Source organism: Abramis brama, assembly GCF_963993115.1.
Source record: "Abramis brama genome assembly, chromosome: 7".
Lineage (NCBI taxonomy): Eukaryota > Metazoa > Chordata > Actinopteri > Cypriniformes > Leuciscidae > Abramis > Abramis brama.
Window position 1 is genome coordinate 37,496,420 of NC_139969.1, and position 24,883 is coordinate 37,521,302.

Below are 24,883 nucleotides of genomic sequence, written 5' to 3' on the forward strand. Positions count from 1 at the left end.
GTGTTCTTGCTTGATTATCATGTAGATTAGGCCAATTTGGATCTCAAAAAGAATCCAGTACTTCAAGCACCCTATAGGTGTTCCCCTTTGAGCCTTAGCTTCCTCCTCTCCTGAAGCCTGTGGGGCAGACAGAGCAGTGTGTGTTTGCTGGAAACTGATGTGTCCCGAAGCGCCACTGGCGGCGGGATACTGACACCAGTTTCATGAGGGCCCAAGGCAAGTTAGGACCTCTTTTCCGATGCCTTCCTGGCCTGAAGGACGGTCCTCAGATCCGTCTTCCCAGGAGGCTGTGGGCGAGAGTGCCGCCTAGAGTCCCAGGCTCTCTGAGGGGGACCTCTAGAGGCGACGCTCTCCTTCTGACCCTGCCGGTACGAGGAGCTCGATGACAGCTTAGACTGCCCCCTGGTGGCAGCCTTGTTAGACCTTGAATGGTGATGGAGATATTGGCTAAATGCTGCCGACTGCTTTTTCGTCTCCTGGAACCTGTCGACGACCGTTAATGGCGTCACCGAACAGGCCAGTGGATGAGACGGGCATCAAGGAGGAAGGCCCTGTCTTTCTCCTTGATGCCCGACAGATTAAGCCACAGGTGTATCTCCGATGGCACAGGCCGTCTCCTTAGTAAACCGGAGAGACAGATCTGAGGCTTTACACAGCTCGGCAATATCTTCAACTGTAGGACCCTCGCCTTCATCAAGATCTTTTAACAGGTCGGCCTGGTAAGCCTGCAAGATGGCCATAGTATGCAGGCTCGCACCAGCCTAACCCGATGCTATATAAGCTCTGCCCACCAAAGCAGATGTAGTTTGGCAGGGTTTGGTGGGCAGTGCCGGGGCCTTAGTGGTCCTTAGTACTGTATCTGAAATCTCTTTCCAAAAATTCAGCCTCTGTGCAGAATTATAGCCACTACAAGCCAGTTCCAGAATGAGCTTCCTTCAGACGGGCCGTTTCGGTGTCTGTAGCTTTAAATACTAATGAGGAGGAGAAAGGCGGCGCAAGGCGGAGGGTGGGTGTGGCCTATGACCATCTTGCGCAACGGTACCATGCATGTTTGTTTATGTTGGATATATTGCAATGGCATGAAGACACGCAGTCGTTCAAGCATTTCAGTTTGACCCAGAATCTGATCCAGATGGAGAAGCAACGGATGAAGAAGTTGCAACTCAGCGGCTCCAGCAGGCCGTTTCCGAATGGTTAGTTTAAAATATTATGTCTGGATACGGTACTTTATTCGGATGGTTTACAGTTATTATCATGTAGCTAACGCGAACCTACTGTTGCCATGAGACGAGAGATCTGTAACGTCTGTAATTTATCTTATTACAATTACATCAAGCTCTGCGATCTTGAAATGCGGATATCGCACGCGCCATATAACCAACAGGAAAACGGTTATCCAAATAACAAAGAAATGTACAACACTCGCGTTACAGTATGTGTAACTTGATGCTGTCTACCTTTACATTAGCGCAAGTAACTGCATAGCTGCATAGCTAATGTGACAGCCACATTCTACATGTAACAAGCTAGGTAACCATAAACAGTAAAGCAACACACTTATATATCATTTGTTGACTTACTTGTCCGAGGTGTGTAGCTGTGTGTACCCTTCGGTGTTCATTTGTACATCCAATTATTGAGCAATTATTATGCTTCGCTCGCTCAAAAGCCATGATATCTCTCGTGGACAAACTAAAATCGCGCACGCGCGTTCTACTTCCTAGCTCATTTTCTCATAGGCGAGAAATATTCTCTGGGCGGGCAAAGCAGAGAAAGGGGAGGTAACATTTCTCATTATAACGTCATAAGGAGGAGATTCAAGATCAGCCCGGTTGAGCTTCCATTTTCTCAAAGGCAGAGAAAAATAGCAAAAGCTCGATTTATACCGATTAAAATTTCTAGAAACTTTGGGACCATATACAGGCTAGGGGAACTCATATTAATGTTAAAAAACCTCAGAAAGTGGACATTTCATGTCATGCGACCTTTAAGGCATGATGACAGAGAAGTAGCTGGCCAAAGCCTCTTCCACCCGTGGCATCATCCCATAACCGTTCTATCTAACCCCCACGATGTTGCTATAATCCAAAAAAATTTCAAAAAGACAAACTGTATAAACTTTGATAATACTCAAAATATTTCTAGGAAAGTTTGATATTACTGTGGATTAATGTTGGTTTCTTGTGTAAATTGTACTGGCTTACACAACCCTTCGAATTGATCGGGATGGACCTGATAGGCAAACTCGCAGTTACAGGTAATGACAACCAGTACATCTGTGTTAATACCTGACAAAGTGGACTACCTGACAAAGTGGACTACCTGACAAAGTGGCCCCAGGCATACCCACTAAAAACTAAAAGGGCGCAAGAAGTAACAGAGTGTTTACTGAAATTTGTCTATCAGTTTGAAGCCCCTCAAAGGGCACTCACTGACCAAGGCAAAGAGTTTGTCAAAGAGGTTAGTTTACATGCACACATTTACATAAATACATTAGTTGGTTAAAACTGTAGTTTATTGATCTCATGAAGTGTTGTCCTTGTAAACATCTTTCTTTTTTATAATTGCAGCTCAATGCAACTGTCTGCAAGGTGCTCAACATTAAAAGTTCCCTTTGCGCCCCGTATCACCCGCAGACCAATGCACTCGTTAAAAGAATGAATGCAATGATCCAGAGGTGGTTTTTAAATATTTTATACTGATTCTAATTAAAAGTTGCCAATGGGGTTGTTGCACTTGTTTGGCTGCTGCATAAGTCAGTTGTATACATTGCTGTAGTTTAACAGATGAAGAATCATATTAAAGGGATAGTTCCCAAAAATGAAAATTAGTCCATGATTTACTCATCCTCAAGTCATCCTAGGTGTATATGACATTCTTCTTTCAGACGAATACAATCGGAGTTATATAAAAAAAATGTCCTGGCTCTTCCAAGCTTTATAATGGCAGTGATCGGTTGTATATTTTAATAGATAATAGATTTTAATAATAAATTGTATAATTTAAGTGTAAATTTAAGATCAAAGTGTATCCATCCATGATAAAAGTGCTCCACACGGCTCTGGTGAGTTAATAAAAGCCTTCTGAAGTGACTGCCTACGCAAATCGACTTATGCCAAAAGAGTAACACTTGACGATGTATGACGTAGGATGTAGTAGCAGCGTAAGCTTTGACGCCTCTCGTGGTTCAAACAAAACAAGTACACTGTAGGTCAACTTAGTTCGAACATGGAATGGCGTGTCTAAGACTCATTCTCAGTCAATTAATGTATTTATAATGTTTAAGATTTATGTATTTATAATGGAATGCATTCATAATTTATAAAATCAAAGAACATGGCGCAAGAGTTAAATGTTTCAAGATTTAATGGTTGTCATATTCAATAATATACTGAATTGAACTACATCTTCAGAGCCCTCTGCAAACTGGTGAACGATCAGCCGGAAGACTGGGACAGGCACCTGGACGCAGTCATGTTTGGATTACGAACGAAAGTTCAAATGACCACAAAGTCGGCTCCATTTTTTTTAATGTTTGGGAGAGAGGCCCGTTATCCCTCTGAAATTGCCGAGCACTACAGGGTAACTGCAGATTCTTTCAGTTTTCAAACAGGGATGTTAACTATCACCTGTCTAAATGCTAAGCAAAATAATAACTTTCTTTTCAGATTGACAAGACTGTGGAGGACACAGTATTCATTGAGGAGGTGACAGAGTCAGCTCTAAGTCTTTGTAAAGGTTTAACAGATGTTAAGGGGAACATCAGAAAAAGCCAAGAAAATGTACAAAAAAGTCTGAAGTCACCTCTCACAACTTTAAAAAGTTGTGGACAAGGTGTGGTGGAGAAACATCAGAGCCGAGCAACAAAAAGGGGGAAAACTTGAAGCAAACTACCTTGGGCTGTTTACAATTACTTGCTTGGAAAGCAAGAGTGCAGATCTTGAGGATGCAAGGGGTGTGACTATGCCCAAAATTAATATTGATCACCATGCTGATGACCTACTGAGTTCCTCGAAAGTTAAAAAAGCTTTCCAGTCCATCTGCATTTCCACCACAGGCTCTCCATTCAGCTCCACCCTGGCAGGACCCTCTCCTGTTGCTCCAGCCTCCACACCAACCCCAGCATCCTCAGACTCCACAATCGACACAGACTAATGTATGTATATAGTGAAACAAGAGATCAGCTTCATTTTTGCTGAAGGTACATGCTGAAGTCATTATGGCACTTTCACATTAAGTGACAAACAAAATGATGTTACACCAACATTTGTTTTTTCTCGCCTTCCATATTCAATATCACAAAATATACAGAGGAAGACGGTGCTTCCCTTTATTTTTCATTTTACAGGTGTGAGAGAAGCCTGGGAAAAGGAAAGGATGTTTATGTCCTTGTCTCAAAACTAATTAAAACTTTTCTTTGCTGACTTTGCTGTATATATTGAACTCAACAAACAACAAAAGTGAGGTTAGTCTTAGCTCGTTTTCTACAATAGGAAAGGCTGGCATTCCATCTTACTACAAGCAGCTGTTGATCATGGAGGCAGGTAAGATTGGAACCATTTATTAATAAGACTCTAGAATTTTTGTTATCAACTGCATGTTGTCAAGTATAGTGACCAGTATTATTTTATGCACTGAATTGCGCTTTCCATAATTGATGCACTTTACAGTTATTGAACTGAACTGAATCAACACTGAACTGAACTGAGTCGAATGACAACATTGTCTTTTTAGAGCTGATTTGCAGCAGAATTAATGCATTATTTATCGTTATTTTATAATGATCTTTATAACCATTACTGTGCATCACTGCAAAGCTGCTTTGAAACAATCTGTATTGTATAAAGTGCTATATAAATGAAGGCGAGTTCACTGCCTACTTTCAGTTTCACAAACATAAACATTGGATGGCCGGGCAGCGTACATGACGCGCTGTGATATTTGATCTCGCAGAACGTGGAGAGCTTTTCCCAGCTGTAAGTCTTATGCATTTTACTCAGTATTTTGGACTTCAATTATATACCATAGTCAGCTAAAGCTGCACAGTTGTAATTTATTCTAACAGTAGTCTGTCTTTTTTCTTTTTATATTTTTAAGGTGACAAAAAACATATCAGGAACAGCTGTACCCTTACTGTTACTGGGTGATCCTGCTTACCCTTTGTTGAGTTGGCTCATTAAACCTTACCATGACAATGGAAACCTAACAAGGGCACGGAAGTACTTCAACCAGAGGCTCAGCAAGGCACGAGTATCTGTTGAGTGTGCGTTTGGCAGGCTAAAAGGAAGGTGGAGGTGCATTAGAAAGCGACTTGATGTACATCTGGAGAACGTTGCAAACATTGTGACTGCTTGCTGTGTTCTTCACAACATTTGTGAGATACAAGGAGACATGTTTGAAAATGAGTGGCACACCCACTGTGGCTACACTTCTGACACTCCTGATGTTATGGACAACCACAGTGTACTGGGTCCGAATCACATTCGGGAAGCTCTAACAGCTTTTTTTTAGCCAGGACCTGTGATGTGCCTAAACAAGTAGAAGTTAGATGTGAGTTGTAAATGTAAAAAAAAAAAATAAGTATGACGTAGGCTGTGATCAACTTTGTCTATCAACTGTGTTTATTAGGGCTGTAACGATACACCAAACCCACGATTCGGTTCGTATCACGATTTTTGACCCACGATTCGATACAAACCTCGGTTCTTTTGGTTGGAGGAGAGAAAAAAAAGAGATTTTGAGAAAAAAAAAGATTTTTATTAAATAACATTTGAAAAAACTGTATAAACTGAACACCAAAGAACAATATTAACTATTGAGCGGTGGTGACACGTTCATGCAACGTGTAAGGGTGGCGCTGCCAATAAAGCACCTAAAAGCTGTCACAAAGAACCAGCAAAAGTAATGATTATGAATATGTCAAATATAGCAAGGAGACATTTCAATTGTTTATTAATAAACAAGTGTTTTCTGTGTCAGTGTCATTTATTAATAAACAAGTGTTTTCTGTGTCAGTGTCGGCTGCAAAGATGAAGTTGACGATGCTGACTCAAGATCTTCTCAGTAGTGAAAGAGCGGTCACGTCTGTAACATTGTTTTTTCCTCAGAAATGTGAACACGAAAAATAAAATAAAATAAATATTTTATGTTCTGTGGAGAGACAACCCTTCTTCATCCGGTGGGTAGTATTACTTTTTGGTTTGCGCAGTGTAATTCACAGAATTACTAAAAAATATTTTGGCACCTAAAAGTTAAAGATTTTTTTGTGTCATGTATAGAAGCCCAAGAGGCGAAACTCAATAGAACGCTCCATAGCAACAGTTTCCCCCATGACGTGACGGCGCGGCCGCCATTATGGACTGAAAACTGAAGGAAAACGCCGAAAAATAATGGGAGTCAATGGCACTGAAAAACTTAACAAAACAAAAACTTAACATAACTTAATTTTTTCTGGCCGTCATATCTAAATATGAAAACAATTTAAAATACATTAATGAAGATGACCGACGTTAAATGACAGAAAATATACGTCTATGTGTTAGTTATGCATGGCCTAATTACCCATAGGAAAATAGTATTTTGGGACAAAATATTACTATAGAAGTACTATAAGACTACTATAGAAATACTATAGCGGCTCTAGGATATTATAGAGGTATTACAGAACATAACATACTTCTGTGATGTTCTGTATACCTCTATAATATTTTTAAGCTGCTATAGTATTTATATAGTAGTCTTATCGTACTTCTGTAGTATGTCCCAAATTACTATAGTATTCCTATAAGATTACTATAATATTTTGTCCCAAAATACTATAAGATTCCTATATAGTACTTTTTCGTAAGGGTATGTCCCCCACCGAATCGGCTTCATTAGCCTACCACTTACGGTTTGCAAAGATACAATTATAAAATTACTGCAAACCTTTAATCTATCAATATTTATGTTCTATTATGCATTTTCCTTGTTATATGAACAACAGAAATTCATGAAATAATATATAGGCAGACACACAGTAATAAGATATTTATTCAAATGTTGATTTTGAAATTAGTGAACATCACCATATATATGATTTGGAAAAATAAATAAATAAATAACATTATAAATGAACATTTCTAAAGACTTTTCTTTTACATAGAATATCACAAAATATTAACAACTTGTTTTTTCAACATCTTCAGTGAAAGTGCACACAGTGAACGTTTCAATGGCAAGAAAAAAAAACAATCTATGAATGTCCTATTACAGGCGGAAAGGTACAAAAAAGATGTGCAATCTAGCAAGTGCACACATGAACTATAAACACCTACTAAAATGGATTTTGCCATTGACTGGCGCTAACGATTTCAGCAGCTTTCAGTCCATAATGGCGGACGCGCCTCCGCAGCGCCATCTACAGACTGTTACCCATAACACAACAGAGTTTCGCCTCTTGGGCTTCTATACTCTTTGACCCTAGTCATGTCCTTACACGTGTATTTCCCTCATATTAAATATAAAACGCATGTGTAGACTGATATTTTTCTAATGTTTGGAATCTTTATTAAGGGAGTATGGATAAATAAACAGACGTTTCAATATATTGGTATTAAATGCATTTTCTGAGAATTTATATTTCAAGTTTTGACTGCAAATGTCACGTCCATAACGCTGGAATTGCCCAATAGTAATTTAAAGATGTGGTCGCATTGGATCTGGACAGGAAGGATAACTCTGCGAGTTGGAAGGGGTGTGTCGAGATTCTGCCTTCTCACACCGCAACACAGGTTCGTGGATCTGAGTGTCGCGATTTCGGTTTCATATCGCATATCGTTACAGCCCTAGTGTTTATGTGGAAATTGTCCAAAAATACAATAAAATAAAAATGTTCTTCATAAAGGCTTTTATTAAACATTGGTCAAGTAGCAACAAAAATTACATTCAATATGTCAGGAAAGACCAAACCACTTTCTTTGTATAAAAGCATTCAAATACTGAACAAACACAGCAGATAAAAAAAAAAAAAAAAAAAAAAAAAACCCTCTTGAAACGGGAAACTTATTCTGCTGGTTTTAACAAAAATAATAAAACCACGACAACAATATCAATACAAAAGGAACGAACAAGAAAATACTAATATGATAGCTGTGTACTACTCTCACCCAAACTACTCTGTTCATTGCTGTCGTTCAGCTGCCTTGGGGTAGAGGACAACATTGGAAGGAGAAGAGGCCCAAAGTGAGTTTGGGGAAAAGCAAAATGAGTAACTGGTGGAGGCTGGAAATCAGGGACCCTGTAAAAGGGAGTTGAGTTGTGCTGTGGTGCAAGATGTGCGTGGGATGACCAGTGGAAAAAGTATTCACAAAGATACTGAACAGCCTTAATTCATGTTCATGTTGAGTCGCCTGCATTTGAAGCTACAGCTTGGCTTCTTGTTCAAATTGGGTGGTCATGGCCTTAGTTAAAGCATCAAAGCTGGCTTCAATTCTCGTTCGCTTTCTTTTCACACTGAGACGTGCACCTTTCAGATAAACACAAAAGAACGTTATATGCATGTACACACAAGCTTAAATATATATGTGTTTTCTGAAGATGCTAGTTATAAGCAAATGCCAAGGGCAACTTGTTTGCAAAAGTCACTTGGTATCAAAAGTTCCATGTAACTCAGCTAAACTGTAAAGTAGCTACAGAAACCAAAGAAAATATGAAGGTGTTGCTGAGCGTATGTGTAAACACGTTTACAAGAGAACCTGCCTTCACTGCCAAAGAAAAATTAAACATTTCAAGATGAGCTAAAAAAAAAAAAAGCTGAAGATGTAACTGCACAGTAACCTACGTTCTGAATTGGGTACAAATTTGCACAAAAACAAACAAACAAAAAATACAGATGACAACTTGTATGCTCTCTGCACCACATATTTCTGAGACGTAAATTATTATATCTAAAATTATTTCTATAGAAATTTGTCCCAAATATATGGAAGAATGTTTGCCCCACAATTGATAAAACAAAGCACTCCTGTACTATCTATATATATTTTGAAAAGAAAAACTGTAATAACATAGTAGGTTACACTAAACAATGAGTGGTTATGCAAAGCTTATATTAACATTTGACTTATGCATGTTTAATCCTGAGGGACCAACGTCTTCCACTTGGTCCAGTTTGGTGTCTCGCCTCTGTAGAGCCAGTGTCAGGAGTGTCTTCAGTGGTTCTGCAGTCGAATGACTCCGCAGACCCTTCACCAGTGGCTGCAGAAGCAAATACATCAGTTTTGTAATTTCTTAGCATTGCATTCAAGAGAAAAATTCATGTATATAAGTTAGCTTTATTATGAATATACAAGAACTTCATCGAGAAGGTAAAGAGAGCATACTAGCTGTCATCTGTACTTTTATGCAAATTAGTAACTAATGCAGAATTTCTGCTGTTGTGTAATTAAGGCTCGTAATTTATAGATTTAATAGTTACTGTGCTCACTTGATAAAATGTGTGCACAATGAATCAGTACATTACATTGTAACCGAAACATTATGCTTGAGCAGAAATGTAGCCTGCTAGCAATATGGTCAGCTAACACGCTAGCAAAACATTCCTGCTTAACTCTGTTTTACACTTACCTTCGTCTTCATTATCTCCTTCCTCGTCCACTGGCACAGCTGAATCAAAAGTAACCAGTGGCTGTGTAGTGGGTCCGTCACACTGTACAGAATCCAGCTCGTCAAAAAAAGGACAAGTTGTCCTTCCGTTCCCGCTGTGGTTGTTAGCATCTTTAGCTTTTTTGTAGCTCGTCTTTAAATGTTTAATTTTTCTGTGGCATTGGAGCCAGGTTCTCTCGTAATGTGGATTTCGTCTTGTGTGACGTCCACCTGTGAATGCAGTCACGATGGCTGGATTGCGTTTACATTACACTGAGATCCGATCACAATGCGTCCTCGTCTACCTCCGAACCAGGACACGCTGATCGGACAACACTCCGATCTGAAGCGCGTTTACACTTGTCTTTTCAATGTGTATGTGGACAACATCCGTATACAGGTCGCATGTTAATGCCAAGTGTAAACGCAGCCCAATAATCTGCAGCTAATAGCTCAATTTGTGTTCTTTTTTCTGCTCAGTAAAGCTCATTCCACAAGCACGCTTCCTCCTACGTTAGAGCCACAGACCCTCGCATCTCCCAGTAATAAGACCATCTCTGCATGCCTGGCTTCTGGAACTGGAACTGCTGCCAAAGGAAAATCTGGGGTAGCCATGATGAGGGTTGATGCAACTTTGTGTGCATGCTTTGGGATGGATCCTGTGTTGAGTAATAACAGGGAACTCATAGATTTTATTTTTGGGGCTACTGCAAGGTTAACATGCCCAACATTCTCAGTTTCAATCAAGAATTGTCTTTATTGTGCATCACAATCAATACCCAATTTTCAGTTAATTCACCAGTTTCACCTCAAGAATTTAAGAAGCAAAGAGCAAAAAACTTGAGTGATTTTGATGCACTTACAATCTCAAGGTTTTAGTGAATCTTGTTTAAGTAGATGTTAACAATATTTCAAGTTCACAACATTCTTTATTAATTTAGACATACAATCAGCTCACTGTAAATGCACATTACTTGTCTTGGTTGCAAAATATATCTATGCTATCTCCACAGTTGTTGACTGGTTACGCTTCTTACAACACAACACTCTTCTATTCTTCTAACAATCTCATTGCAAGTTTAGATTCATGACAAACGCTACCATGCAAATTCAACATTTACCTTATTTAGCATTTCACAGAAACAGCTATTTTCTTACATACCTCAACGTCACATGATCTGAAACTTTTTTTTACTAAGAAGTGAACATCTAAAAAGTAAATCTAAGGAGTGACGGTGGAACTGAAAACAAACCAAAGACGAATAAACTTTTGTTACAGTGACAACTTGGAGCAATGATTTTTATATATATATATACAGTATATATATATATATATATATATATATATATATATATATATATATATATATATATACGTCAGCAGAGTAAGTGACTGTGCAAAACTCTCTCCACATGGAGGAGAGGCGCATCTCCAATATGCACTTGCTCATGTTGTTTCAGCTTTCCAGACTCAGTAAAACCCTTTCCACAATGTGTACATGCGTATGGTTTTTCTCCAGTATGGATTCTTTTGTGTATTTTCAAGCCGCCAGCTCTAGTAAAAGCTTTACCACACACAGTGCACAAGTGAGCTTTCACACCAGTATGCATTTTCTGATGATGAGTAAAATTACTAAGCCATAAAAATGTCTTGCCACAAAAGGAACACAAGTAGGTCCTCTCGTTTGTATGAATTTTAAGATGGGTCTTCAAATGTCTCGGCAGAATAAATTTTTGACTGCACTGATCACAGTTAAACGGCTTTTCTCCCGAGTGAGAACGCAGATGATTTCTGAGATATGCTGCCCGGGTAAAACCCTTCCCACACTGACAGCATGTGAAGGGTTTCTCTCCAGTGTGACTCCGTGTGTGAGCATTAAGGTGTCCTTTCTGTGTGAAACTCTTTCCACACTGAGAGCATGTGAAAGGGCTTGCGCCGGAGTGAACTCTCATGTGATCTTTAAAATATCCTTTACGTGTGAATCTCTTTCCACATTGAAGACATGCAAAAGGCTTCTTTCCAGAGTTAACTTTCATGTGATCTTTAACGTGTCCCTCATGAGTAAAGCTCTTTCCATCCTGAGGGCAAGTGAAAGCCATTTCTCCAGCATGAATTCTCATGTGATACTTAAGGTTTCCTTTACGTGAGAACCTTTTTCCACACTGATGGCATGAGTAGGGCTTCTCTCCTGTGTGAATCCGTATGTGGTCTTTGAGATTTTCCTTACATGTGAAGCTCTTTCCACACTGAGGGCATGCAAAACGACTCTCTCCGGTGTGAACTCTCATGTGATCCTTACAGTATCCTTCACGTGTGAAACTCTTTCCACATTGAGGGCATGTGAAAGGCTTCTCTCCAGAGTGAACTCGTATGTGACCTTTGAGATTTCCTTTACGCCTGAAACTTTTACCGCATTGAGGGCAAATGAAAGGTTTCTCTCCAGCATGAATTTTCATGTGATCCTTAAGGTTTCCTATACGTGAGAACCTCTTTCCACACTGATGGCACACGTAAGGCTTCTCTCCTGTGTGAATCCGTATGTGGTCTTTAAGATGGTCTTTACACGTGAAACTCTTTCCACACTGAGGGCATGCAAAACGACTCTCTCCAGTGTGAACTCTCATGTGATCCTTACAGTATCTCTCACGTGTGAAACTCTTTCCACATTGAGGGCATGTGAAAGGCTTCTCTCCAGAGTGAACTCGTATGTGATCCTTAAGATTTCCTTTCCGCGTGAAACTCTTGCCACACTGAAGGCATGTGAAAGGCTTCTCACCGGTGTGAATTCTTAAATGAATCTTGAGGCTTCCTTTTTGTGTGAACATACTTCCACACTGATGGCACGAGAAAGACGTTGTGGCTTCTATTCTTTTTTGTGAGAAACTGTTGGCAAACACTGAGCAACTAGAGTTTTCTCCAGTTATAAAATTATGCGTTTTTTGAAACTGATGTTCCTCCTCCCCTTCATTCTGATATTGCCTTTCCTCTTTCACTCCCATCAGGTCTAAAATGAACATATTAAACTGTTATATATTCAGTTAAAGAGGGACAACCGTGAAATAAAGTTAAAACACTTTTTCAGAAAGCAACAGTGGTCAAGTTTCTTTAAGTCAGGACTCTTCAGCTTTCAGTTTAGTTAATCAAACAGACCTGAACAATCTACTCAAGGTCATCAAGATCTGAAAATTACAGGTCAGTTCAGGGTACGAACTTAACTTAAAACCTTGGCCCTCCACACCAAGAGTTTGGTTGCAGACTACAGTTATGCTCAGTCGTTTGCAACATTTTAAAGGAGACCTATTATGCCCCTTTTCACAAGATGTAAAATAAGTCTCTGATGTCCCCAGAGTGTGTATGTGAAGTTTTAGCTCAAAATACCCAACAGATCATTTTTTACAGCATGTTTAAATTGTCACTTTTTGGTGCTCAGAAAAATGTGCTGTTTTAGTGTGTGCCCCTTAAATGCAAATAAGCTGCTGCTGCACGGCACAGGGGGTGGAGCTTCATGAGCTCGCGCTCAGTCTCTCAGGACAATTTCATTTCACGGAATGATGATAATATCAGAAACTCTCAGTAACGGTGTTCATTTCGACCCGGAGTCAGACAATAATGCCTACAGAGTCAGAGTGCTGTATGGAGATGGAACAGGTATAGTTTAGTAGTTTAATTACGGTTATAACGTATTTGTCATCTGCTTGTATGTATCCACTATTAATAGCCTACAAGTCTGCTGTTTCGGACCAGGTCCGAATGATGATCAAAAATATACTGATGAGTTTAGTACATCACACAAAAGATGAAGCGCAAGTTTTACTTCAGAAAATCACCGTAAGAGCTGAGTAAACACAGTATAAGAAGTACATAAACGAATTTCGGTAGAGTTGAGGGAGCATTTTCTTTAAAAACAAAATAATTCCACCTCGTCTTCAGCGGCTGCCTCAGATTTCGGGAGTAAATAGAGAGAGCTATGTGGATTATACATCCAGCCACACAACACCTACAACGCTTGGGAGACATTCTCGTCAGTGCAGCAGCTGTGAACTCGATCAGGGCGGGTCTATGTTAGAACGGCAGTGTCTGTCAACAATCGTGGGCGGGGCCTGTGCTGTAGTGACGTCACTAAAACAGCATTCTGAAAACAGGTCGTTTGGAGACACTGCTGATGATTTATGGGGATTAATAAAAAAGGAGTGAGTGGATTTTCATCACTATTGGGTGGTTGTGTACACACACTGCCAACACACATTTATGTCCAAACAACATGCAAAAGTGAATTTTGCATAATAGGTCCCCTTTAAAAAAAAAGTTACAATACATGAAAATGTGACCAAGATGTAATTTGTTTGTTTAGACCAGGGGCCTCATGTATAAACCTTTGCGTAGATTTTATAATAAAAATGTGTGTAATATGCAAAAAAAGATTAGTTTGCGTATGCACAAATGTTTTCAGATTTGTATAATTGTACAGTAAAAACACCAGGTTGAGCGCCAGTAGCCGGGCTTCCATTACAGATTTGCACAAAACTTTTGTGGGATGTTCTAAATGTCGATAAAAAACGACTTTTTTTATGCGACTAAAACATAATTTATTCCTCTCGCGACAAGTCATTCCAAAAATCATGGCAACGGATATTGGTAGGTTCACATATATCCCAGCAACTAGCCATTATTATTAATAGAAGGAGACGTAGGCGTGTATCCAAGTATTAATGGCAAGGAAAGACTCTTATACTTGAGAGCGGCACATATGAGGAGTTTCTGGGTGTTTCTCCCTCATATATCTGCTTCGAGATCTTGATAAATTGTGGCATTTCTTTGTTGTTTAGAGTCCAGTATTCCTGTAATATGTTTGTCTTTTATGAATTTAATAAAGAACTCTGTCTCGTCTTCCGTCCAAACATACTGCGCCTTCTTTAAAGAATGATAAACTTTTACGTACGGCAGGTGACCTGCAAATGTGAAAAAACTGTTTTGCAGTTTTACTGTCTCCTTTTTCGAATTGCCAGAAAAACCACCTCATACAAGCTTAAAAACTTTGTTGCGATATATGGGAGTTTTGGGGAAATTGATTTGTTTTCATTGGCAGTCTTTTCAATTCGCAATTTCAATTTGTGCAATTTGAAGGGTAATAAAAACGAGGCTACTGACATATAGTAGTTTGAAGGGCAGCACAGGGGAAGATGTGGAATATTCAATTAATGGATTAAATAATAATAATCAATAATTGATTAAAAAATGTTCCACCATAAGATCGCATAGTGTATAATTAACTTTCATCTCAAAAGATGAAAGACAATTGGATTCTCCATGATATGACAACTTTAAAGAAGAATCAAGAATGGATACCAACCTCTTTGTTCCTCAATATTTTCATTTTCCACTCTGGATGGTTCTTGTTCACTCTTGTCCTCAATTTCCACTTTAATAAACTCCATGATTACAATAGCATGTCATGTAGATTCCTATAGTTACATCTGAGGTAATTCCTACTGCTTCTTTATATGCGTTTTACTTGTAGAATGACGGAATACTTCCAAGCATTTATCAGTGAACTGCTGTGAAGAAAAGAAAAAAGAAAAAACAATTCATACATTCTCATTTAAACATTGTGCACACTGATAAAGAAAAGGTTTCAAAAATCCCAGGTGCCAAATTCATCTCTTAAAGCCTCTTGCATCACAACAGTAAACATTTTCACAGGTTTGAGTTATAATACAGTGGAGAAAATAATTATTTGATCCCCTGATGATTCGTTGATATTCTGTCTCTATCCGTTAAAATAAACCTACCATACAAATTACTGACCCTTTATTTCTTTGTAAGTGGGCAAATGTACAAAATCAGCAGGGGATCAAACAATTATTTTCTCCACTGTATATAATACACACTGATGAGCCAGAACATTATGACCAGTCACAGGTGAAGCGAATATCATTGATGATTTCCTAACACGGCCACATATTAAGATCTGGGTAGATTTGATGGAAAGCAAACAATCAGTTCTCCAAATCAACCTGCTGGATGCAGGAGAAATGGGCAGGATTAAAGATCTGAGTGACTTTGACAACGGGCAAATTGTTATGGCAAGGCGACTGAGTCGGAGTATTTCTGAAACGGAAAGACTTGTGTGTTGCTCCCGGTCAGAAGTAGCGAGAATTTATCAACAGGTCCGAGGAGGGACAAACCACAAACTGGCGACACGCCTCAGTGGGACTGCACTGTTTTTACAGCATGTGGAGGACCAACAACATGTTAGGAGGTTGTCTTGATGTTTTGGCTCATTGGTGTATACAGTGAAACTGGCTGCATCACACTTCATTGGTGTATTCCCTTTTTTTGTGGACAAAATAAATAAAATAAGAAATAGCAGAGGCTATCTGCACTAAGTCAAGAGTATTTTCTTGAATCACAAGTGTAAATAGTGTTAGATGTTATTTATACTTAGGCTATATTATTATATTTGCAGTGTATTGTAGTACTGTACATTACAGGGCTCCAGACTGCGACCATTTTCCTGTATTTTTCCACAACTCAGTTGCACTATATAAATAATTAAGGAGATTAAGCAGTATCTTAAACTAGAAAAAAAAAAAAACTCTCTTCAAGGGTCTGTCCAGAGATTCTATGCAATCTGGCAACCCTTCTTGACATTTGTTGAAAAAATCAAGTAGAGAATGCAGTCCCAAAATTGATTTATCTATTTTGTGTGTATGTATGTATGTATATTTATGTTTCTTTTTCTACATTTTTTTTTTTTTTTTTGCCGATTGTATATATCCAATAATTTTTGTCTGATGGGTAGAGGGATGGGTTGTGTTGGGGTTTTGTTGTATACTGTACGTTTCAGTTTTCTTTTGGGTTTTTTGGTATGTTGTAAAATCTTGAATAAACAGACCTTGTTCAAAAAAAACAAACATATGCGCTCAACCGAGTCAAATGTTTTAACTGATAAGAAAACATGCACATAAACTACGATGGAAACACATTTACCGAATAAAATCCTCGATGCGCATCAAAAAAGCGACTTTGCAATGGGAAGGCAAAACTGGACCAACTAGCGGGCCAATCTCATTCCACAGCATCTGAAATGCTTCGTCAGAGTAGTTCGGTATAATTCCCTCCTAGAACTGTCTTAAATGACTGGAAACATGTCTAGAGAGATACATGCGCAACTTTGGAAACATGGCTCGAGAAGAAATAAGGAGAAAATACTCACATCTTTATATGATTTCTTGCAATACACCATATCTTCAGATATCACAGTGGAACTCCTCGATATCATGGTGGAAACTGATGCGAATAAACACAAAGATATTTTGTTATACTTATTTGATAAAGTAAGAGAGCAAAATGTAGATTCAAACCGAGCATACTCACTACACAGAGCAATAGAGTGTGAAACTCTGTATCAAGTGTCCAAAATGCCAAATTAGAGTAGAATTGACATGCATTTTAGCACACCAGGGTGACTAGGAACATTAAATTATCCAGTCGTGACTTCTTGTTTCAAAGGAGTATACATATGAGGAAACACAAAGACCAAATTCCCTTAATCATCTCATCACAATGAGTAAAACCACATAATAGAGTTCTGATGTGCAGCAAAAGATTGTTGAGCTTGTTGGGCAATAATTAATTAGTTCCCATCAACAGGAACTGTTGTAAATCTTCCAGGAAGAGGACGTGTGTGTATCGTCCTAATGCACAGTGAGGAGGAAAGTCAAAGTGGCCAAAGACTCTCCAAGGATCACAGCTGGAGAAATGCAGAGATTAGTTGAGTCAGAACGCCTTAAAACGTGTATCAAACCGCACCAACATCACCACAAGTGTGAGGGTTTTGCTCTCATCCAAAAACAAACTCCAGCATATTCAGTTGTCAGACACGACTGGAGTACAAATGTCCCTCAGTTCTGTGGTCAGATGAAACTAAAAAAAGTGCTTTTTGGCAGCAAACCCACCAGATGCAAAATATTCACCTCCAATGCAAAATTCATATTTTGTAAAAAAAAAAGTGTTTAAAATATATATAAAGGACAATTCATCCAAAACTGTTTGTGTATCAGGGGGAAAACCAACCCCGAATAGAAATAACTAATAATATAATAAAACTTTACTAAAGTTTAAATTAAACTGATTTAAATTAAAAACTTTTGAATTATGAACTGAAACGAGATCATACATTAACGATGGACTTGATGACAAGCAGCTTATCATTCAGTGATCATATTACAGATTTCATGTCTTTTTCCATCCAAGATTTTGACGTAATGTGATGACAGATGCACAAATTCATCATATCAACCTTCATGTAAAAACAGGAATGCATCAATATGATCATCAATAAAGAAAGGAACGTAAAATTCATAAATGTGCAATTTATGAAAATAAGAGGCAGCTCTTCGAATGAATGAAGCATTGCTGTATTACATTCAATGAAAATAATGTCCATTCATGTCATCATTCAACGCTAAATGTTTTCAATGACAGTATTAAGTCAGTAATATGATGTTGTTGGAGCGCATTTATACGACTTCTAACGGTTTATGAACGCGTTATGTTTGTCAATAGACATTAAATGAAGCCCTAAATACATTACAAACCTTCTCGCAGCCGAGGCGCAGCCACGTGACCGTGACGTCACGCCATGACCTAAACGCGTACAGGGGCGAAATAAAAGTCCGTGTCCTCAAAACATATATAAACTATCAGTGACTCAAATCAAAACATTAAAATAAAAATATCTATAAAAATAAATATATAATATAAAAATCAAATACAATCTGTTTTGGTGAAATGCAAAATGGTTGTTATCTGAATTTCACCCACACTCTGTCAAATTTACTAAACAATGCAATGCAATTACAATGGAATGAGCTCAGAGAGAAGGGGAGGAAAATACACTGCTATCCTGTGTTATTTATTATGTATGTGTTTCATTAATTTTCTATTATTATTTTTATATTGTTAATTGTGACTGGGCTTTTGAATAGTTTGATTAGCTAGAGACAATAATGCAAGTAATCATAAAATAAAAATAAAAAATAAACATTTTTACAAATGACAAACAATATAACTATAAGAATTTAGTAGTACTGCCAGATGTGGGATTGTTCATTTCATTTTGTAAAAAATTCAAAGTGAAAACCTTACGCCAAAACATTTAATGCAAGCTCTGAATCTCTACATTTAATTTCAAAGCTTATAACTCTAAGAAAATTAAGATTTGCATTTTAGCATTAAGGTATGCTGTTTTTCTCTAATTATTCTCATTAATACAGTAGTTTTGAATGTAGACTGGACTCTCTACAAGTCCTGGAGATTAATTTATGAAGGTGTGTATATTCATGACTGTAAAAGTGTAAAAGGAAAGAAAATCCTAAAAAAAAAAAAACATATCTGTGCCAAAATTATTAATTCAGTGAAAACTGAGCATTGCTCCCAGCAATCAGTTCTGGCTAACTTTGATTGGCATTGTCCACAAAGCCTGGCCAAACCACTGGACTGTTTTTCATACACACCCAACTGGATCAGCTTGTTTATTCCCAGAGGGTTTCAAGCGATTATCCTAATGAATATTGATTGAAAACATTTATATTAGTATATCAATATAGGCTGGGTCCAGTTAACATCACAAATCACACTCTTAGATTTCACTTAGATTGATAATTATATCGTTAAAGTCACGATGAAACAGGGCTATGTCTATGATAAAGAGACAGCCACTCTTGCATCGCATGTTCGTCAGGGACGTGCAGAGATCCTCAAGGCCAGGGGCTCAAATGTAAAAAAGGGGCATAAGTTCAAAAGTTAGGAAACATTACTATTTTTAATGTTTTTGAAAGAAGCCTCTTATGCTCATCAAGGCCGCATTTAAAAAAAAATAAAAAATACAGAAGAAAACAGTAATAGTGTGAAATATTACTACAATCTAAAATAATGGTTTTCTATTTTAATATACTTATAACCTTTGATACTTTTTTCAGGATTCTGAGTTTAAAAAGTTACAAAAAGAACAGCATTTATTTCAAATAGAAAAATGTTGTACCAATATCCACTACTGTTCAAAAGGCTGGGGTCAGTAATTTTATTTATTTATTTATTTAAAAAAGTAATACTTTTATTCAGCAAGGATGTGTTAAATTGCTAAAAAGTGATAGTAAAGAATTATAAAATAATTTCTATTTTAATTAAATGCTGTTCTTTTTAACTTTGTATTCATCAATGAATCCTAAAAAAAGTATCACAAAAACATTAAGCAGTACAACTGTTTCCAACATTGATAATAAATCAGCATATTAGAATGATTTCTGAAGGATCATGTGACACTGAAGTAATGATGATGAGAATTCAGCTTTGCATCACAGTAATAAATTATATATAATAATTGTTTTCTGTATTTTTCTGCATAATTATCAAAAATGTTAATATAATAAAGTCCTTTCACATAACCATTTTGCGTGTTGTTGTCAGCCTACACTTCACATAATAGGCCTGTAGGTGGCGCCTGGGCTTCATTTAACCAACTATGATAGTTTTCAAATGGTAAACGGTGTATCAATATAACTTACATAGGCTAAATACAAGTGACTTGAATACTACTTACGATTAAAGCGACTTTTTGTGCTGGTTTTGTGCAGTGCTTTGTAGTCAGTTAACATCCATTGTTTCAACGACGCAGATTCAGATCGCTTCATAAATGTAAATTCGTCTGTAATTTTCAAATGATTTCTGAATGACTGGAAAATTGCCGCTCCACTTCATTGTCCAATGAAATTTGAACTTGTTGTGCCAGATGACAATTGGTCGGTGTATTATGCAAAATGCCTGTGCAAAATCAGTTTTTGTGTGTGTTTTTAGTAATTGTTGGTTTGATGTGTTTGAGTGCTCATTGTTACAATTACACAGCAAAAGTTCAGTGACATTTTTATTTGTAAAACGCTAATGCTTGAGCAAACAGTTTACTAATAGCAAACAATAGGCTACTACAAATGATGCCCGTGAAAGAGACTGTGAACGCATTGAATAGGATATGTTTAGTTGGTGAATAGCATAGGCTACTATGTAGACACAGTACACAGTAGTGATAACGTTAAGTGCACCAGAATGAAATATAATATTCAGAAGTAAACAGCATAGCTGTTGCTGGTGGATTCAGTTAACATCCACAAATAAGCGTTACGCAGCACGTTTGAGCTTCAGCGAGAACCAATGAGGTTCATTCTCGTGTTACGCAGCACGTTTGAGCTTCAGCGAGAACCAATGAGGTTCATTCTCGTGTTACGCAGCACGTTTGAGGTTCAGCGAGAACCAATGAGGTTCATTCTCGTGTTACGCAGCACGTTTGAGCTTCAGCGAAAAACAATGAGGTTCAATCTCGTGTTACGCAGCACGTTTGAGCTTCAGCGAGAAACAATGAGGTTCATTCTCGTGTTACGCAGCACGTTTGAGCTTCAGCGAAAAACAATGAGGTTCAATCTCGTGTTACGCAGCACGTTTGAGCTTCAGCAAGAACCAATGAGGTTCAATCTCGTGTTACGCAGCACGTTTGAGCTTCTGCGAGAACCAATGAGGTTCATTCTCGTGTTACGCAGCACGTTTGAGCTTCAGCGAAAAACAATGAGGTTCAATCTCGTGTTACGCAGCACGTTTGAGCTTCAGCAAGAACCAATGAGGTTCAATCTCGTGTTACGCAGCACGTTTGAGCTTCAGCGAGAACCAATGAGGTTCATTCTCGTGTTACGCAGCACGTTTGAGCTTCAGCGAAAAACAATGAGGTTCATTCTCGTGTTACGCAGCACGTTTGAGCTTCTGCAAGAACCAATGAGGTTCATTCTCGTGTTACGCAGCACGTTTGAGCTTCAGCGAAAAACAATGAGGTTCATTCTCGTGTTACGCAGCACGTTTGAGCTTCAGCGAGAACCAATGAGGTTCATTCTCGTGTTACGCAGCACGTTTGAGCTTCTGCGAGAACCAATGAGGTTCATTCTCGTGTTACGCAGCACGTTTGAGCTTCAGCGAGAAACAATGAGGTTCATTCTCGTGTTACGCAGCACGTTTGAGCTTCAGCGAAAAACAATGAGGTTCAATCTCGTGTTACGCAGCACGTTTGAGCTTCAGCAAGAACCAATGAGGTTCAATCTCGTGTTACGCAGCACGTTTGAGCTTCAGCGAGAACCAATGAGGTTCATTCTCGTGTTACGCAGCACGTTTGAGCTTCAGCGAGAAACAATGAGGTTCATTCTCGTGTTACGCAGCACGTTTGAGCTTCAGCGAAAAACAATGAGGTTCAATCTCGTGTTACGCAGCACGTTTGAGCTTCAGCAAGAACCAATGAGGTTCAATCTCGTGTTACGCAGCACGTTTGAGCTTCAGCGAGAACCAATGAGGTTCATTCTCGTGTTACGCAGCACGTTTGAGCTTCAGCGAAAAACAATGAGGTTCATTCTCGTGTTACGCAGCACGTTTGAGCTTCTGCAAGAACCAATGAGGTTCATTCTCGTGTTACGCAGCACGTTTGAGCTTCAGCGAAAAACAATGAGGTTCATTCTCGTGTTACGCAGCACGTTTGAGCTTCAGCGAGAACCAATGAGGTTCATTCTCGTGTTACGCAGCACGTTTGAGCTTCAGCGAGAACCAATGAGGTTCATTCTCGTGTTACGCAGCACGTTTGAGCTTCAGCGAGAACCAATGAGGTTCATTCTCGTGTTACGCAGCACGTTTGAGCTTCAGCGAGAACCAATGAGGTTCATTCTCGTGTTACGCAGCACGTTTGAGCTTCAGCGAGAACCAATGAGGTTCATTCTCGTGTTACGCAGCACGTTTGAGCTTCAGCGAGAACCAATGAGGTTCATTCTCGTGTTACGCAGCACGTTTGAGCTTCTGCAAGAACCAATGAGGTTCATTCTCGTGTTACGCAGCACGTTTAAGCTTCAGCGAGAACCAATGAGGTTCATTCTCGTGTTACGCAGCACGTTTGAGCTTCAGCGAGAACCAATGAGGTTCATTCTCGTGTTACGCAGCACGTTTGAGCTTCAGCGAAAAACAATGAGGTTCATTCTCGTGTTACGCAGCACGTTTGAGCTTCTGCAAGAACCAATGAGGTTCATTCTCGTGTTACGCAGCACGTTTGAGCTTCAGCGAAAAACAATGAGGTTCATTCTCGTGTTACGCAGCACGTTTGAGCTTCAGCGAGAACCAATGAGGTTCATTCTCGTGTTACGCAGCACGTTTGAGCTTCAGCGAGAAACAATGAGGTTCATTCTCGTGTTACGCAGCACGTTTGAGCTTCAGCGAAAAACAATGAGGTTCAATCTCGTGTTACGCAGCACGTTTGAGCTTCAGCAAGAACCAATGAGGTTCAATCTCGTGTTACGCAGCACGTTTGAGCTTCAGCGAGAACCAATGAGGTTCATTCTCGTGTTACGCAGCACGTTTGAGCTTCAGCGAGAACCAATGAGGTTCATTCTCGTGTTATGCAGCACATTTGAGCTTCAGCGAGAAACAATGAGGTTCATTCTCATGTTACGCAGCACGTTTGAGCTTCAGCGAGAAACAATGAGGTTCATTCTCGTGTTACGCAGCACGTTTGAGCTTCAGCGAGAACCAATGAGGTTCATTCTCGTGTTATGCAGCACGTTTGAGCTTCTGCAAGAAGCAAACCTGTTGGTAGACAACACAGTGGAAATTTGCACTCATCCCAGATGATGTCACACTGGCACCCTGAGCCCATCCATGCCCAGCAGCTCCACCAGATTATCCCTGCTCAGCTTTATAAAAGTGTACAGAAATGTTGTTTTCTTCCATACTGTTAATTTAAAATTTATTTTGTTTTTCTGATCTTAAACGCAAGCTATGTTGCAAATAGTTGTAAAACCGTTGTATAGAACAATTTGTTTCATTTACAAATTGTAACTTGTATAATAAAATTGTTATTTCTCAACCATTCTCTCAAGAAGAGAAAACAGTCTGTCCATTCTCTCCCTGCGCTCCTGTGCTCTCCTCTCCTCTGTCTCTCTCTGAAACTTCATGTCCTCCCTGATTAGCTCGATCAGCTCATCCTCTCGGTCTCTTTTCCTCTTGGCTGGTGTTGGTGCTGGCTCTGGCTCCTCCTCATATTGGTCATCCATTACTGAACTCGGCCCTGATGTGTCCTCAGGGATAGAGGTAATGAGGACAGGGGGGTTGTTGGGATGCCTCTGTCCCAACACCTCATCCATGAGGACAAACCACGGCCACGTTTCAGCAGTGGATTTCCCACTCACTCCCTCAACTGTCCCAGGACACTTGCAATCCTAAGGCAGATCAAATAAACCACACCTGTTTACAACAACAGCACAACAAATTTCAGCAAAGATGTGTCTATTAATTTGCATACTTTGTATTTTCTTTTTAAGTTCTCCCATTTCTTTTTGGCCTGAAAGGAAGTGACCTTCCCCAGCAGGCCCATTTTCTCCAGTATTGTCCTAAAATAAGAGAAAAAGGAAACACTTGTGAAAAATATTAAGACAAGGGTGTAATCTTAAACAGATGAAAATGTAACAGCAGGACATGCATACAAAATACTCCAGAAATCATATTTCTGGATCCTCAAGTTTGGTTAAAACATTTGTAGACATGTATTGCATGACAGCACTACAAAAAAAAAAAAAAGTGAAAGACTGTTGCCTTATACTGGTTGTCTTATTGTTGTGAGCTTTGAATAGGGTGAGGGGTTCTTGTTATAATACACAAGAGAGCCTAGTGGAAACAGGCCTTACCTCCAAGCCACGCTGGCTGAGTTTTTGGCCCCGGTAAATAAATAATCATTTTCGGCCCTCATTTTAATAAATTGAGCTGTCTGCTCCTTGCTCCCTAAAATAAAAAGAAATGTTAGAACAAGTTTAGCCTCAGACCACCTAACAAATGAAGTCGCGCAGTGGTAACATTTTTTATTTAAGTTCACGTTTTTAAGAAAGAAAGACCACTGGCTTTTAACACTTGTTTCACTAACTATTTGAGTTAATTAAAACACAATACTTACATTTATAAGTGTATTCTTCAGCCGCCAGGGAACTATCACCCGCCATTTGCTTTAAAAAAAATCCTGTCAACACCGGCGCAATGAATCCTATAATAATGAATTCTATCCTTTGCGGCCCGGGGAAAGAAGGAAGCATTTGAAGGTGCCTTTGAATTGGGACAGCCTTTATTGTGCTGGTGTGACGCAATCAGCCTTCAAATGCAGCCTTAGAGGGATGCGGCCTTCAAACTGGGATACAG

General features: G+C 39.0%; 2 protein-coding genes across 3 annotated transcripts; both read right to left on the bottom strand.

Moving 5' to 3' along the window:
• Nucleotides 1–7,577: 7,577 nt before the first annotated feature.
• Nucleotides 7,578–18,244, bottom strand: LOC311086502 (uncharacterized protein). Of its 2 annotated transcripts, XM_084119416.1 has the most exons (5): nt 18,226–18,244; nt 16,842–16,915; nt 14,976–15,180; nt 9,607–12,629; nt 7,578–9,237 (listed from the first exon to the last, which is right to left on the bottom strand). In XM_084119416.1, the coding sequence occupies exons 3-4, from the start codon at nt 15,058–15,060 to the stop codon at nt 11,002–11,004; spliced, it is 1,713 nt and encodes a 570-aa protein (XP_083975542.1). In that variant the 5' UTR covers nt 15,061–15,180; nt 16,842–16,915; nt 18,226–18,244; the 3' UTR covers nt 7,578–9,237; nt 9,607–11,001. The 2 variants fall into 2 exon arrangements, with proteins under 2 accessions (XP_083975542.1, XP_083975543.1); XM_084119417.1 differs by lacking the exon at nt 18,226–18,244 and having other exon boundaries at nt 14,976–15,177; nt 16,842–16,917.
• Nucleotides 18,245–23,088: 4,844 nt separating this feature from the next.
• On the bottom strand, nt 23,089–24,836 carry LOC311087616 (uncharacterized protein). The gene is made up of 4 exons (XM_084120950.1): nt 24,645–24,836; nt 24,382–24,475; nt 24,000–24,087; nt 23,089–23,916 (listed from the first exon to the last, which is right to left on the bottom strand). Exons 1-4 carry the CDS (start codon nt 24,778–24,780, stop codon nt 23,554–23,556), a joined length of 681 nt encoding a protein of 226 aa, XP_083977076.1. The 5' UTR covers nt 24,781–24,836; the 3' UTR covers nt 23,089–23,553.
• Nucleotides 24,837–24,883: the final 47 nt, after the last annotated feature.

Bases quoted from the DNA above. Each gene is read 5' to 3' on its own strand.
- LOC311086502 (XM_084119416.1), bottom strand. From the start codon at position 15,060: ATGGAGTTTATTAAAGTGGAAATTGAGGACAAGAGTGAACAAGAACCA. The intron at 12,630-14,975 runs GTTGGTATCCAT...TGTTCATTTTAG, and splicing joins AAATATTGAGGAACAAAGAG to ACCTGATGGGAGTGAAAGAG.
- LOC311087616 (XM_084120950.1), bottom strand. From the start codon at position 24,780: ATGCTTCCTTCTTTCCCCGGGCCGCAAAGGATAGAATTCATTATTATA. The intron at 24,476-24,644 runs GTAAGTATTGTG...TTTTTATTTTAG, and splicing joins TGAAGAATACACTTATAAAT to GGAGCAAGGAGCAGACAGCT. The intron at 23,917-23,999 runs GTATGCAAATTA...GATCTGCCTTAG, and splicing joins ACTTAAAAAGAAAATACAAA to GATTGCAAGTGTCCTGGGAC.